General features: G+C 44.3%; 1 protein-coding gene across 1 annotated transcript; it reads right to left on the bottom strand.

Moving 5' to 3' along the window:
- Positions 1-683: 683 nt before the first annotated feature.
- On the bottom strand, positions 684-13,902 carry GNL3 (G protein nucleolar 3). Its single transcript, XM_081900300.1, has 15 exons — positions 13,762-13,902; positions 11,293-11,351; positions 10,787-10,924; positions 9,696-9,806; positions 8,708-8,791; positions 8,195-8,330; positions 7,220-7,323; positions 6,261-6,402; positions 4,972-5,059; positions 3,722-3,896; positions 2,784-2,926; positions 2,237-2,373; positions 1,539-1,729; positions 983-1,064; positions 684-889 (listed from the first exon to the last, which is right to left on the bottom strand). Exons 1-15 carry the CDS (start codon positions 13,772-13,774, stop codon positions 819-821), a joined length of 1,674 nt encoding a protein of 557 aa, XP_081756426.1. The 5' UTR covers positions 13,775-13,902; the 3' UTR covers positions 684-818.
- Between the last annotated feature and the right edge of the window lie 34 nt (positions 13,903-13,936).

The following is a 13,936-nucleotide window of genomic DNA, read 5'->3' as shown; positions in this document are numbered from 1 at the left end:
AATAAAAAACCCTTGCTGCTTTTGTGTATAATTGAAGAACCACACATTTCAGTTAAAAGCCTATTAAAAAGTGAAGTTTTCTGTGTGTCTGTAGTTTTCTTGATACTAATCCTTTCTCTGTATGCCCTTCCACCTTCTTCTGGACTATTTTGCTGGCCAGGGAAGGTATTCTCCGGAAACTCAGATGAAGGGGAGATTTAATAAGCTGTGTTTTGAGCCTGTGCTTTTACCCAGTTGTCCAAATACCAGTAAAAGTATATGATGTGCATGCTTTCCCCCCTAACATCAGGGCTGGAGAAATGGTGGTATTCATAATCTTAAGCAGGCGACATATTCTTCATGTATCGCATGTTTCCTTAAAGGGGTGCTTTGTGTGAGCCTAGCGGTCGCTGCACTGAAGTGAGAGCAGCACATCTTTCTCAATACCGCCCTTCCTACATAGCCCACTGCTGCTCCATCAAAAAAAGGAACATTTGATTCTATTATTGTAAATCAGCAAATAACCCTTTATCCTCAGCATGCCACTTACAGTGCTCTGCTTTAGTTCATTTATATATAACAGAGGCAAGGAAGGGCCTTTTCAGCTGACAAGTGGGACCCAAGTAAGTAAGAAAAATGGACAGGGTGCAAGTAATAAATTATCATTATTATTCAATACGATTTACGAAGTTGAAAACAAAATCTTTTCTTTACTATTTTTACTGAATTATTTAATAGTCCTGTACAATATTCACATGGCCTGAACTTGAGGGGCTCCAAAAAGTCCTGGTATTGGTCCCAGAAATCAAGGCAGCACTCAAGTCCTTTTGATTTTCTCTTCACATATAATCTGTATTGAAGTCATATGCATCATCCAGGTCACCAGTCTTCTCTATTTTGAGTTGCTTACCTTCAGAAGGGGGAAAAAAATGTCAGTCTGAAATCATCTGCTTGCTCAAGGTGACATTAGTCTTTTGAAATTCATTAATCATAATAAATGTACCTGTAGGTAACTTCCCCAAATCTGAATTTTTTGCTTTTAGCTCTTCAGAGCTTGTTTTGCTGCTTGCTGTTCTGTTGCTTTCCTGAAACAAGGTGACAGGAATGCAAAATGTCAACATGACAGCACTGACGGTAGTTAAACATTTTTCTAAAAGCCAAAGGCACTGCATATTACAGCGGTACCTCTGGTTATGAACGCTTCTGGTTACAAGCTCTGCTAACCCAGAAGTAGCTGCTCCTGGTTGCAAACTTTGTCCCAGGATATGAACGGAAAACTCGCGCCTGAGGCCCCATTAGCAAAAGTGCGCCTCAGGATAAGAACAGTTTCAGCTTAAGAACGGACCTCCAGAATGAATTAAATTCGTAAGCAGAGGTACCACTGAATTTCCAAGAGGAAGCTATTTGCCTGTTTAGGCAACACATGCAAATTCAAAAATAACCTACAAGTGTAGGTTGTATTGTCTTGACAGTGTAAGGACTGAGGCCAAGAATTCCACCCTCTCCACTCTCTGCTGACGACTCTCAAGATATTATTAATCTTAGTCTCACAGATGTACCTCTTCAATATCACTTTCTATTTCATCCTCCTCTTCATCTTCTCCTTCGGTTAATTCCTCCTCATCTTCACTCGCTTCTATCTTCTCCAGGTCGACTACTTCCTCTGGCAGTTCACTCTCTTCTATTATGCCCTCCGTGAAGCCAAGAGATTGAAAGGCAATGCTGCTTGTCTCATTAGGATATTTGCTACCTGTAAAAGAAATGTCCATTAATGCTATATGGGCAGAACTCTTGAAAGTGCTTTCCCAAAGGACAAATACTCTGGTCCGATTTCTACCAAAACGGTTTCACATTTTAAGTGAACTGTGCAGCAGAAAACATCAAAGGTACAAGATGCTCGGTTCATTTTCCAGATTTAGCTATATGTATTTGTCAGCACAGCACACTCAGGAGCATTAAGTTTACATCTCTCGCTATAATCAAGATTCCATGGCCCCTAAGACAGTGATGCCACTGTTTGTCTGGATCCACAGAACTCAGTGGCAGCCCCTAAAAACTGAGCCACCTCCCAACTGCATAGCTCTGTCTGGCCAGTCATGCTAGAAGCTTGATAAGCTTCAAGAGATGGCTCTTAGGTGTATAAAATAATGCTGCCCACTAACGAACTAAGTGGCATAACATAGCAAAACAACAATTAACCAACTGCTCTGAAACCCACATCTTAAAGACACAAGATAAGTTGGTACACCAGCATCACCTTTTATGGTACTTTTGTTATCTTCTTCCAGATCCTGAAGATTAAAAGCCTGTTGCGCTGCTGCTACAATTTCACGGGAAAGGTGTGGCGACAGAGTCCATGCTGGAGGAGGCCGTGAATAGTAACTCACTTTGGCCCTAAGAGAGGGGTGGGGAAGAAAATTGTTTACAAAGGATCTAAAAACCAGGAATTTGCACTATTTATTCAGGAGAAGCAGAGGGCTGGAGAGCTGGCTTTACACTGTGTAAATTGCATGGGGCTGGCCAGCAGCGCCAAGCACTCTGTTCCTGCCTCTCAGGAGTTAACATTCAATTGTACACCCCAATTTCCCACCCAATTTCTGGGGCTGTAGCTGACCCCCCCAAAATGGAGGGGAGGTGGCAACTAGCAGAGAGAAAGACACAAGTAGCAGCATTGCAGGGAAGTGCAGAAGTTGGGCAAGGAGGGGTGAGAGAGAGGATCTCCTTCACCACACCATGTTCTTTTAAGCACAGCACCTATTTCTCGGCAGCAAATCTTTCATGCAGACAAATGAGAACATATTTACCCTGTGAAATCGTACAGAAATAGTTTGGCCGCACTTTCTGTATCAGGAAGACCTCCTTTCTTCAGCATTCCTCTCTTCTGAGCAAGCAGAGTTAAGAACTCCAGAGAGTTTCTGTAGTCTGGGATGTTGTAGTGCAGCATAATCTGAAATAATAAAAAAAGAGAGCCTCATATGTGTACACCAGATTCTCCAACATCACTCGTAAGCCCAAGCCTTTTAACGGCAAGAGCAGCATTTTCTTGCTCCAGCTTACATATCTAGACCACGGCAGAAAGCAGAAGTGGGTCAGAACTCCTTAGGAAGCACCATTAAGCACAAAGCAAGATCAGAGTTGGATCTGATGTCGTCACTGCAACAGTAAGACATAACAAATATCCTCATTTCTCACTTGGCTAATACAGTAATAAGCATGAATCTGTTCAATGATGGGGCATATAAAACTTGAAATTCATATTTTATAACCCAACCAAATTCTCAGTTGTGATCGGTTTAAACTTTTTAAAGATTGCACTTTTAAATAATTACAGTATGTGCTGGGAGCTCATAGTGAAGAGCAGGTAAGGAATAAAGTAAACGAGCATTAACTTGCTGAATCTTATCTGATTTAATCTAAAGAGCCTGACATGATTGGCAAACATAGACGGTTCTATCTGTGTGAACTTGATGCTACGCAAATGCTACTGAGCCTTGCCAGAAAGCAAACCAACAGCTATTTTATCAATACAATTAATAAAATAGATGGAGAGAACCTGTGGCATTTTGGGTGCTTGTGGATGTCAATTGCCATTAGTTCCAGCTAGCATGGCCAATGAACAGGGATGGTGGTAGTTTTAGTCCAACTACATCAGTAGGGCCACTGGTTCCCCATAAGTGCAACAAATGTGCAAGCTAAACACCTGAGGCCAATAAATTACTGGGAAACTATACAATAGCTTTACCTGCTGTTTGCTGCAATGCTTCAGAATAGCATCTACTGAACCAACTAAGTTTTCAGCATCAATGTCTGCAGTACTTCTCAGTGCCAAAGCAAGAGCAGAGCTGGAAGGCGCTGCAATGATACATGGACTATCTAACATCCTGATCTGTTTGTCGATGTGCACTATTTGTAGACACCTTTAAAAGAACACACACATAATGAGCATTTGGGGGGGGGGGTATAGAAAAAACAAACTCCAGGAAATATTTGACAAATAAGGAAATCATAAAGCAGGAGTGGAAAAGGTGTGGCACTCCCAAACTCCCATCATTATCAGCCAGCAATGCTGAGGGATGATGGGAGTTGTAGTTCAGCAATGTCTGGAAAACCAAAGGTTCCCCATCCTTGCCATACAGAATCAAAGCATTAGACCTGGGCTAAATGGGAGTCTTTCCAGAAAGCAAAATGTTAAACACTGAAGATAGCAAAATCTGAACATGTCAGGTTGCAATTACTGGGATATGCATGGTTATTCTCCACTATGTACCTTGATTCAATTCCCATGATCTCTTCTGACAGGCCTGGTCCAATGAAGTTAAAATAACAGGTCTAGTTTCACAACTAGCAAAGCTGACACAATTTAATTAAACATTTTATAGCACTCTGCTTAACAATAGTAAAGGCAAAGGAACCCCTGACCATTAGGTCCAGCCGTGGCCAACTCTGGGGTTGCGACGCTCATCTCGCTTTATTGGCCGAGGGAGCAGGTGTACAGCTTCCGGGTCATGTGGCCAGCATGACTAAGCCGCTTCTGGCGAACCAGACCAGCACACAGAAAAGCCCTTTACCTTCCCGCCAGAGCGGTACCTATTTATCTACTTGCACTTTGACGTGCTTTCAAACTGCTAGGTTGGCAGGAGCAGGGACCGAGCAACGGGAGCTCACCCCGTCACAGGGATTCGAACCGCTAACCTTTTGATCAGCAAGTCCTAGGTTCTGTGGTTTAACCCAGAGCGCCACCCGCGTCCCTCCTGCTTAACAATAAGGAAGATTATATCCATTTGATTGCCAATTTGAAAATCGCTATGCAATGGGAAAGCTGAAAATGAAATATGTCATTGTTAGAATGGCTCCCCACCCCGTCCTAACAATACATCTCCCTAATGGGATCTCTTTTGTGTAAATGGAGAGAAGAAGTCGAACCACAGGAGGGAGCTTAGTGAAGTTGAATGGCAATGCTTGAAAAATGTTGTACCATGAAAGGAAACTAACTTAGTGAGGCCTCTGACTGGTCCCACGTCGCAGGCATGCACCTCTTTCAGACTATTGATTACGCTGCTTTTCCCTGTGTTAGGAAAACCTGAAGGCCAAGATACAAAATAAAAACAAAGGTGCATTAGTAACCAAATGTGGCATGCTAGGTATTATCTGAAGAGGAAAGTTTGCATTTTCTTGGGAAAGAAATCTGCTTATGCTACCAGACCAGCATTTGCCAGTGGAGGTAGAACCCCAATCACATAACTTGCCCTGCATCATAGCTCTTTTCTTCCCCATCTGTACGATTCACAATTTCCATGAAGACATTGCTTAAGCTCTTTGTTCCCAGTGAAGTCTAAGTGTGTTCAGCTGCAGCTCCTCGCATGAATCCCTTGTCCTCTCCTCTACCAGTTCTCTCTGCACCCAACTTTGGATTGTAAGTATCTTGGGAAGAGATGACTGTTCATGCTGTTAGTACAAATAATTCTAAGAGCAACCTTCCTTTCCATTCATCGATCCCAGAAGAAATGGCCAGAGCAAGTGTGAGCCAGAACATTTCACACATCCCCCCCCCCCAAAAAAAAGTGCAGTTGGGAAGATTAAATGTAAAGATGGCTCCTTCCCCTTCTTGGTGGAGTGAGTGTCAATAGAACTCTCCCACCCCCACATGAGATGTTTGTTTAGGTGGGATTCTATCCCAAGTTCAAAACACACCCGGGAGTAGAAACGTCATCTTCAAGTTAAATTATCCTCCAGGAAGACTGCTTACTTGGGAGGAATATCATGGTATATATTCAATCTCCACTTCGTTTTCTTTGCCCACCGTTGCAATATTGCTGAGGAAGCCATGAGGGCCGTGGCATGCAGACCGCAAGAGAAATGTTTGTAGGTGGCACTGCCACCTTCTGATTTTTGGCGCCGATTTGTTCTCTAAAAATATTTCACCTATAGGCGTGTGAGCTACACCCATTTCAAAGCTGCCTGCGGAGCGAGATCAGAGTTGGATCTGAAGTCTTCACAATAATGTAAGACAAAAGCATATATCCTCATTTCTCACTCCAGTGACAACAACAGTATAATCTCTAGGATCCTGGCCATGCACATGGTGTTTTGAGCTCATACTGGGGCTTTTCAAGTACATCATTCCCACAGCTCGTCCCTGAAAGGCTACAGCTAAAGGTAGGGGGCCTTTTTTGAATTGCCACCATGTGATACCACATAGCCACTAAAACTGCTGCAGTGCTCAGACAGATTATTATTGCAACCCAAGGAACTCCATGTAGACCAAAAAATGGGGCACTTACCCACCACACCAACCTGAATAACTCTCTCTTTAGTTACACTGTGCTCTCGAAGGAGTTTTAGCAGGCACTCGCTCCCAAAACATAAGCTGGATCTCGATAAATCAAGATATGCACTACGTCTTTTTGTGTGCTTCTTCTCTTGCTGTAGATTTAAATTAAGATGGGGTACGTCAGCATCAGAGGAAATGATTTCATAAGGCAATGTGTTTAAAACAGGAACACATTTAAAAAACGCAGATCCTGTGCACCAAATGGGGGAAAACACCTTTCTCATACCACCCATCATCTGGCGATCACTTTACAATATAAAAACACAGAAGCCCATACCACAGTAACAAACAAGAGCAATACCCCTCCAAGTTTAAAAGGCCACAGAATTTTGTAAAGGCCTGGAAGAAGAGGAATGTTTTTGCCTGGCACCTAAAGATATGTAATGAAGGTGCCAGACGAGCCTCTCTTGAAGAGAGCATTCCACAATCAGGGAGCCACTGCAGAAAAGGCCCGTTCTCAAGTTGCTGCCCACCAGACTTCTCATGGAGGGGAAACACGAATTTTTAAAATAATAACAATAATAATAATAAAACAAAAGACAAAAGACCCACCAAAAACAATGGAGTTAAGCTATCCACAACTAATCAAAATCCAGGGCAGTGGGAACACCGTTCCCACACTGATGTATTAATGGGAGAATGTTTGTTGTGGGAAAAGAACAGCGCCAGCACATGTAAATCTGCATCCACACAGAATCCATCCCCCCCCCCGTCAAGAACACCAATAGGCTAAAGGGTCTTGACCAGGCATACACATAGAAGGTAAATATACTGTTACAACCTGTTAGAATGGAGGGAATGCAGTTTTGTATTAGGATTTTCTCTCTCTCTCTCCCTCTCTCCCCCATAACATTCCATGCAAGCAACACATAGTCCAGGACTGTCGAAAAGAGGGCGGGCTGCTCTTACCACAGTTTTGTCTTTTTGCTGCATCGCAGATTTAAAAGCAACGGTTGGCAGTTCCTGGTTTAAATAATCCAGCCATTTCTCCAAGTTCTCTTTCGGTATTAGGTCTGAAAGATGACATCACCACAATGTGCAAAAATTAGGCAGTGATCACATTGCTGGTGATAAAATGGTTTCAAGGAACGGCAGCTGCGTTAAGTCTGTTCAGTGGATTTGTTAGGTACTGATGCAATGGATGAAGCATATTCCAACCCATGAAAACATGCCACAAGATACTTTGCAAATTCAAAGATGACTGTATCCCATCCCCTTTAGATGTGAGGAACTGCTTTATTTCCATTTGTTTAGAGGAAAATCCAAATGCTAAAAAAAACACCAATACAGTCACCCCCCATTTGCAAACGTTTAATTCACATGCGACTGTGCATACAAACCGCCCAGGAAACCTAGAAGTTGGGGAACAGTCCTGAAGAGCCCCAGCAAAGCCCCTCTTTGGGCTCTTTGAGAACCACAGCGGAGCTTTGCTGAGGCTCCCGGTGAACAGCTGACATGTGGGAAAATGGCTGCTGTGACTGTTGCTAAAACTACCCTATTGCAACCAGAACAGTGAGCTCAGAGTTGGATCTGACAGTCTTCAGAGGTACATCAGTATCATTTTGTATCTTCCTCATAGCTCACGTCCCACTGGAATGTTATTTAACTGGTTGCCTGTACAAGTCCGCTAGGTAGTGAAACTTGGATGCTTGGATTTAAGTTAATCCCACCCTACTGATGCCAGATGAAAAGTATCTTGATACCAAACAAAAGCCATTACTTGTGATATAGCTTATTATTAAACACAGAAGGGATACTTCTAAGTAAACACATTTACTTCCATTCCTAGGCATCACACATTATAATGAAACCACTAATCATTTGGGCTTAACTAAACTAATAGGTATTTGTAGGATTAAAAAAAAAAAGGTTATTTGCACTTACCAATTTTATTTAAAACTAGCAGTATTTTTTTCTCTCCTTCCATCTGACTAACAAGTTGCTCCACCTGTGGGCACCTGCTGCCTAGAGGGTCTCTAGCATCTAAGACTTCCAGCACTACATCAGAAGCTTCAATCACCTAAACAACAAGAGGGGAAGGGTGCACATTCCAGAGTCAAAATCTGCACAGAAATGTTCTCACCATGTGCATTTGTAAGGAGTAGTTAAGATAAGGCACTTTCTCTAATATAACTGAATATTAACATCTGTTTGAAAGCAGCCATCTCATTATTTTTAGAACCGTACAAAACCAATGACATCTTTCTTTGCGATGGTCAAAATACAAAGAGAGAAACACAACCATTTTCAAAACCAGTTGGGACCACTTGGAAAACAGGGCAATGATGGAGTCCCCAGTAAAAGAGAATGTCACACAGCTGAAATGAAGGCATTAGGTTCCCTGGATGGTAAATAGCCACAGTGAAAGAGTTTTTCACATGACTGTAAAAAAATTACCTTTTTAAGCTCCTTGCAAAAGAATTTCTGTGATTTTTTCTCTAACTGCCGGCTTGCCTTTGCTTTTTGTTTAGCGGCTGATTTCTAAGATAAAGTAGATACAGATATGAAAGTTTAGTATACAGGAATCTAACATCACTTAGAACCGAAAAACTGATCATCAGGACTTCAATCTTTTAAAGCAACAAGAACACAAAATTACATGACACGCTACCGCACTGGCCCATATATAAGCCGCACCTGCAAATAAGCCACACCTTTAAAATTGAAAAGGGGGGGGGAGAGAGAAAAAGACAATACCTGGGCTGTTCTCGGGGGCGGGGGAGCCACACCGCTTTGCTGGCAGCAGGTGGGCAGCATGCCATTGCCCTGCACTCCCAGGCTGTTTCCTGGTGGGGGCGGAGCCCACCGTTTGCTGGCAGTGTAAGGTCACGAATATAAGCCGCACTTTACTTTTCACAGTCAGATTTTTTTTTGGGGGGGGGAGGTGCGGCTTTTATTCAGGCCAATATGGTAAGTGCTCTGTGCAAGTATTTGGAAGAGACTCCTTTCAGCCCTACAAAACGTCATAATTGGAATGGAAAAAAAATTAAAATTTATATATAAATAAATAAATTCTCAAGTATTAGCCTACATTTTGGGGGAAACGTTCAGTTGGATCTGTCTGAATAAAACAAACCTCTGCTCATGCAGTGGGACTTCTCTTTTCTTCCCTCCTCCTGAGGCCTCCCCCATCTACTTTGTATCAAAGCATACCATGTAGGGGGTGCTTGTGGTGGGGGGTGGCCCACAACTGGAAGGCTCTGGATGGATTTGGCGTCTGGCCATTTTAGGCAAATGGAGGGGAATGTTGCCAAACTGGAAAGCAAGGGAACTGCAAAAGCAGGCACAGATGTTTGGCACAGTATTGGAATGCCATTATTCCAAATGTCACAAATGATTTTTTTCATGTTTTGTGGCGTATTTCTGATTTAAGTGAAATGCATACCTTTTCAGAAAGCTTTACTTTAGCAGCATCCTTTTTATTAGCTTCTTGTTTGCGTTTCTTTTCTAGCCCCTTTTGCCGATCAAGCTTCTGTTGTTTCTTTAGTTCTTCACGCTGCTCACATGCACAAACACACAAAGGCACCAAGTTATATGCAGGATCTCCTACTGTATTCAGAAAAGCACCACAGCTACCCAGAATTCAACTGTGTTTTGTGTTGCAAACACCCCCTTACAATCTTGAAAATGAAGCATATTAATAAAGGGCAGCGGGAGAACGCCATGTCAGTGCTGAACCAGTTGCTAAGTTCCACTTTCCCTCTGTTTGAGAGCTTGTGAAGTCACACAGAAGCAAATGCCAAAGCGTTTCAACACTTTGTGCTGAAAGTGCAGCAGAAATGCCAGTGCTGCAGCCCAGGTTAATTACTCAAATTAGAATATTAACCACAAATGTTGCTGGACTAATTAAACACACTAAGAAATGAAAGCTAGCAAGTACTAGGTAGGTCAGAAGTGGGGAATCTGTTTTAGCCCAACCCCTGCACGGTACAGTACAGTAGGATAGTACAGTAGGATAGTTCATACAGATACCTCTCTTTATCCTCTGCCCAGAAAAGAGAGGCATTCTCAGAGTTCAAGGACACATCCCAGCCAGGCAAAAACACTAGGGGTATGAAACAAGGCTTGTCAGGGAAGTGGCATGGTAAGTTTTCAAAGAACTGGACAGAGAGGCCTGGAGGCCAGTATTTGTCCCCTGGACCCAAGGCTCTTCATCCTGTTACAGGTGAACCACTGACTGCTGAAAGTAGACAGTGATTCACCACAGAGTTCCATGACAATACAGTGGTACCTCGGGTTAAGTACTTAATTCGTTCTGGAGGTCCGTACTTAACCTGAAACTGTTCTTAACTTGAAGCACCACTTTAGCTAATGGGGCCTCCCGCTGCTGCCACGCCGCCGCCACATGATTTCTGTTCTCATCCTGAAGCAAAGTTCTTAACCTGAAGCACTATTTCTGGGTTAACAGAGTCTGTAACCTGAAGCGTATGTAACCCGAGGTACCACTGTATTCCATGAATATGCAAGTTGTTTTACCCTTTGTTTTCTTTGTTCTGCTTCCCGAAGAACCTGCTCCTTGAAAGGTGCTGCATTGGGAACTCCGAGATCTTTCTTTGGCTTTTTGTGCCCACGTTTCTTGGCTTCCTTCCGGACTTTTCTGTTGTGTTCTCGCACCTGTAACCAACAATGGGCAGATTTTTCTATTAAAAGATGCTAACATTTGTTCACTATAGCTGTTCACCCATATAGATTCTTCATTACACTGTGATCTGTGTTTTGTATACAGGTAACTCACAACTTACATGCATTTAGCTTTATACGCTTGGTTAATAATAATAATAATAATACGGGCAGGCGTTCAGGAAAAAAGACTCCTGCAGCCAACCAGAAGCTGCGTTGGACATTCAGGTTCCAAAGAACGTTCGCAAACCGGAACACTCACTTCCAGGGCTGTGGCGTTCAGGAGCCAAAACGTTCGACTCGCAAGGCGTTCGAGATTCAAGGTACGACTGTAGTAGATTGCACACTGCTGAGTAACTTACCTTTTTCTGTATTTTAAACCGTTTGTGACAGGTCATACGCTTACTAGCTTTCTTCAACTCTGAAATATAAAAAGTCCAAAGGTAAATAAATGTCTGCAGATCCAAGCCAACAATAATGGGTTAAATGCATGCTGCAACCTTCTCCTCCACAAATATGATCCAAAACACTATAAAATATACACAATACAGTATAAAATCATATCACTTATAGACAGCAAGTGGAGGATTACATTTCTAATACCACCCTCCCAAAAAATCATTCCGAATATGAAACCAGCATACCAGGCAAAGGGCTGTTCCTTCCCGGTATGCAATTCTATCCACAAGTTTTGTTTTTAAGGTGGACGTGCATTCAGAAGTGGCATCTCCACCTGCAGCCTTAAGTATATACTCAGTGTTCTGTGCTGCATGTGTAGCACAGCCTTAGACTGCACTACAGGAGCAGAAATTAAAGACTTCAACCTCCATTGCCATATCCAGCGCATCCTCAGAAACTGCTTTGTCATGACCCAACACTACCAGTATTGATTCAACCCTATGCCAATCTCTATAGTGTTCAATGAGACATGCTTTCTAAGGCAGGAATAGGCAAACTCCGGCCCTCCAGATGTTTGGGACTACAATTCCCACCATCCCTACCTAACAGGAGCAGTGGTCAGGGATGATGGGAATTGTAGTCCCAAACATCTGGAGGGCCGGAGTTTGCCTGTGCCTGTTCTAAGGGCATGGGAAGCTTCCAAAGAAATAGTGTAAAATCAGGTGTGCCAGGCTGGGGGGGGGGGCAGGGGTCTTCTACTAGCGAAAAAAGAATTAATATAATATAATCATACAATGAAATGAGTCAGTACATTTGCAGAAGAGCAGAAACATCTGCCTAATAGCGTCAGCCTTCCTCAACCTTGGGCCCCTAGATATTGTTGGACTACAAATGCCAACATCCCTGACCGACTGCCATGCTGGCTGGAGATGATGGAAGTTATAATCTAACAACATCTACAGACCCCAGCCTGGGAAAGGCTGATATACCTAGGTAGAGTTAAACAACCTGCAGGCCAATGAAAGGGTCCTCCATCTCTAGAACTTACCTCCTGGAAGCTGTATTTATGGCTACAGCCTTTGCTGTGCACGTTTACTCAGATGCTAAGTTTGGTTGATTTCATTGGGAGTTAAAGTGTGCAAAGGACTGCAGGCTAAACATACACTGAAGTAAAAGCAGGAAAGGTGTTTGGATGGTACGTGCCCAAGATCTTGAAATCCTTGCATGGGAAGGTTTTGTCCTTCACTATTCAGCTTCTTGCTGTTGAGAACCTTTCCGGGTTTACAAGCATACATTTTAAACAGCCGGAAGTCTTCGCCAAAAGTGGAAAGACAGCTAACCCCTCCCTCTCTTATAGATTAAGAGCAAAGGCAGACAGACAAGTTCATCTTCAGTAGCAGCCACAATTTGCCATGTCTTTAGGATTCTTACAAGGGAGCCTTATAGCCTCCAAATGTTGCAGCCTTCAACTCCCATTAGCTCCAGCCAGTGTAAGTCAGCCAAAAATTCTCTGAGATATCAGTTGCCCCCTTCTGCCCAGTCTTTCCCAAACACCTGGGGAGGGGGGTTAGTGCTCTATATAGGGGAGCATCAACAGTCCGTTTTGAGAGGGCAAAACTTAGCAGTGAGTGAGGTTTCAGACGGCGAAAAGGACACGGAAAGATTGGGAGCAAGGGAAAAAAACACTGGGAGACCAAAACATTACAAGAAAAACGGGCCCGTGGACTGGAGAAAGGTGGGAAAACGGCCCGAGGAGCGAGGTGGGAAGCACACGAAGGAGAAGCAAGGGAACAGCAAAGGCTCCTCTTCACGTTGCTTGACCTTTTAATCGAAGGCCAAAAGCGGGTTAGGGGTTTGCAGAGGCCCGAGCAAGAGGATGGGCGCACCAGTGCTTTAAAAATAAATGTTTAGGGGCATTCTTATTCTCCTACTCATATTGAAATACTGCCCCTCGATGAGGCCAAACTTAGATTCACAAAATGTTCAGGGGTCTGCGCGCCCCCCCCCGAAAAACCCACTGGGCGCAGTTCTCAAATCCCGATGGCGAGTTTCGCCGCGCGGGCACGTGGCCTGTCACTGTAGGCGGAGATCGCGGGGGGCTGAATGGACCTTTGGCCTGATCCAGGCAGGCCTGTTCTGAGTTAGGAAAGCTAAGTTCCCGAGTTAGACCCAGAAGCGCCTCTCCAATACAGGAAGCACCTCGCGTGCTGAGACCCCCGAAGCCGCGGCCGAAGAGCCCAGGCCACTTTCCCGCCTCCATGGAGGCCGCGATTCGCTGCAAAGAACTGGCCCGCCAAGGCGCACGTTGGCCTGGCCGCCCACGGGAGACGCTGCGAGGCGACCTTTCCACCTCCAGCCCGAAGCCCTTGAGCAGCGGCAGAAGCAGCAGCCGACCCTCTCCCCCCCCCCGCCCTCTCCCCAGCAGCGCTTACTGGGTCGCCTCATGGCTGCCGCGCAGGAGCTGCTCCTCGCTCGTCTCCTTCCTCCGCCTCGTCTGCCCGGCGCTCCACGTGGAAAGGAGGAAAACCCGAGGCTCGGCCGTAAAGCGCCGCCCGCTCGCTCCCCCCTCCTCCCTGTCGCGCTCCCGGCCTGCGCTTGGCGGCCGAG

This window comes from Podarcis melisellensis, assembly GCF_964234715.1.
Source record: "Podarcis melisellensis genome assembly, chromosome: 2".
Classification (NCBI taxonomy): domain Eukaryota; kingdom Metazoa; phylum Chordata; class Lepidosauria; order Squamata; family Lacertidae; genus Podarcis; species Podarcis melisellensis.
This window is presented reverse-complemented; position numbering and strand designations above follow the sequence as displayed.

Bases quoted from the DNA above. Each gene is read 5' to 3' on its own strand.
- GNL3 (XM_081900300.1), bottom strand. The intron at 9,807-10,786 runs GTAAAACAACTT...GCATGTGAGCAG, and splicing joins CAGAACAAAGAAAACAAAGG to CGTGAAGAACTAAAGAAACA. The intron at 2,927-3,721 runs GTAAAGCTATTG...TTATTATTTCAG, and splicing joins AGCATTGCAGCAAACAGCAG to ATTATGCTGCACTACAACAT.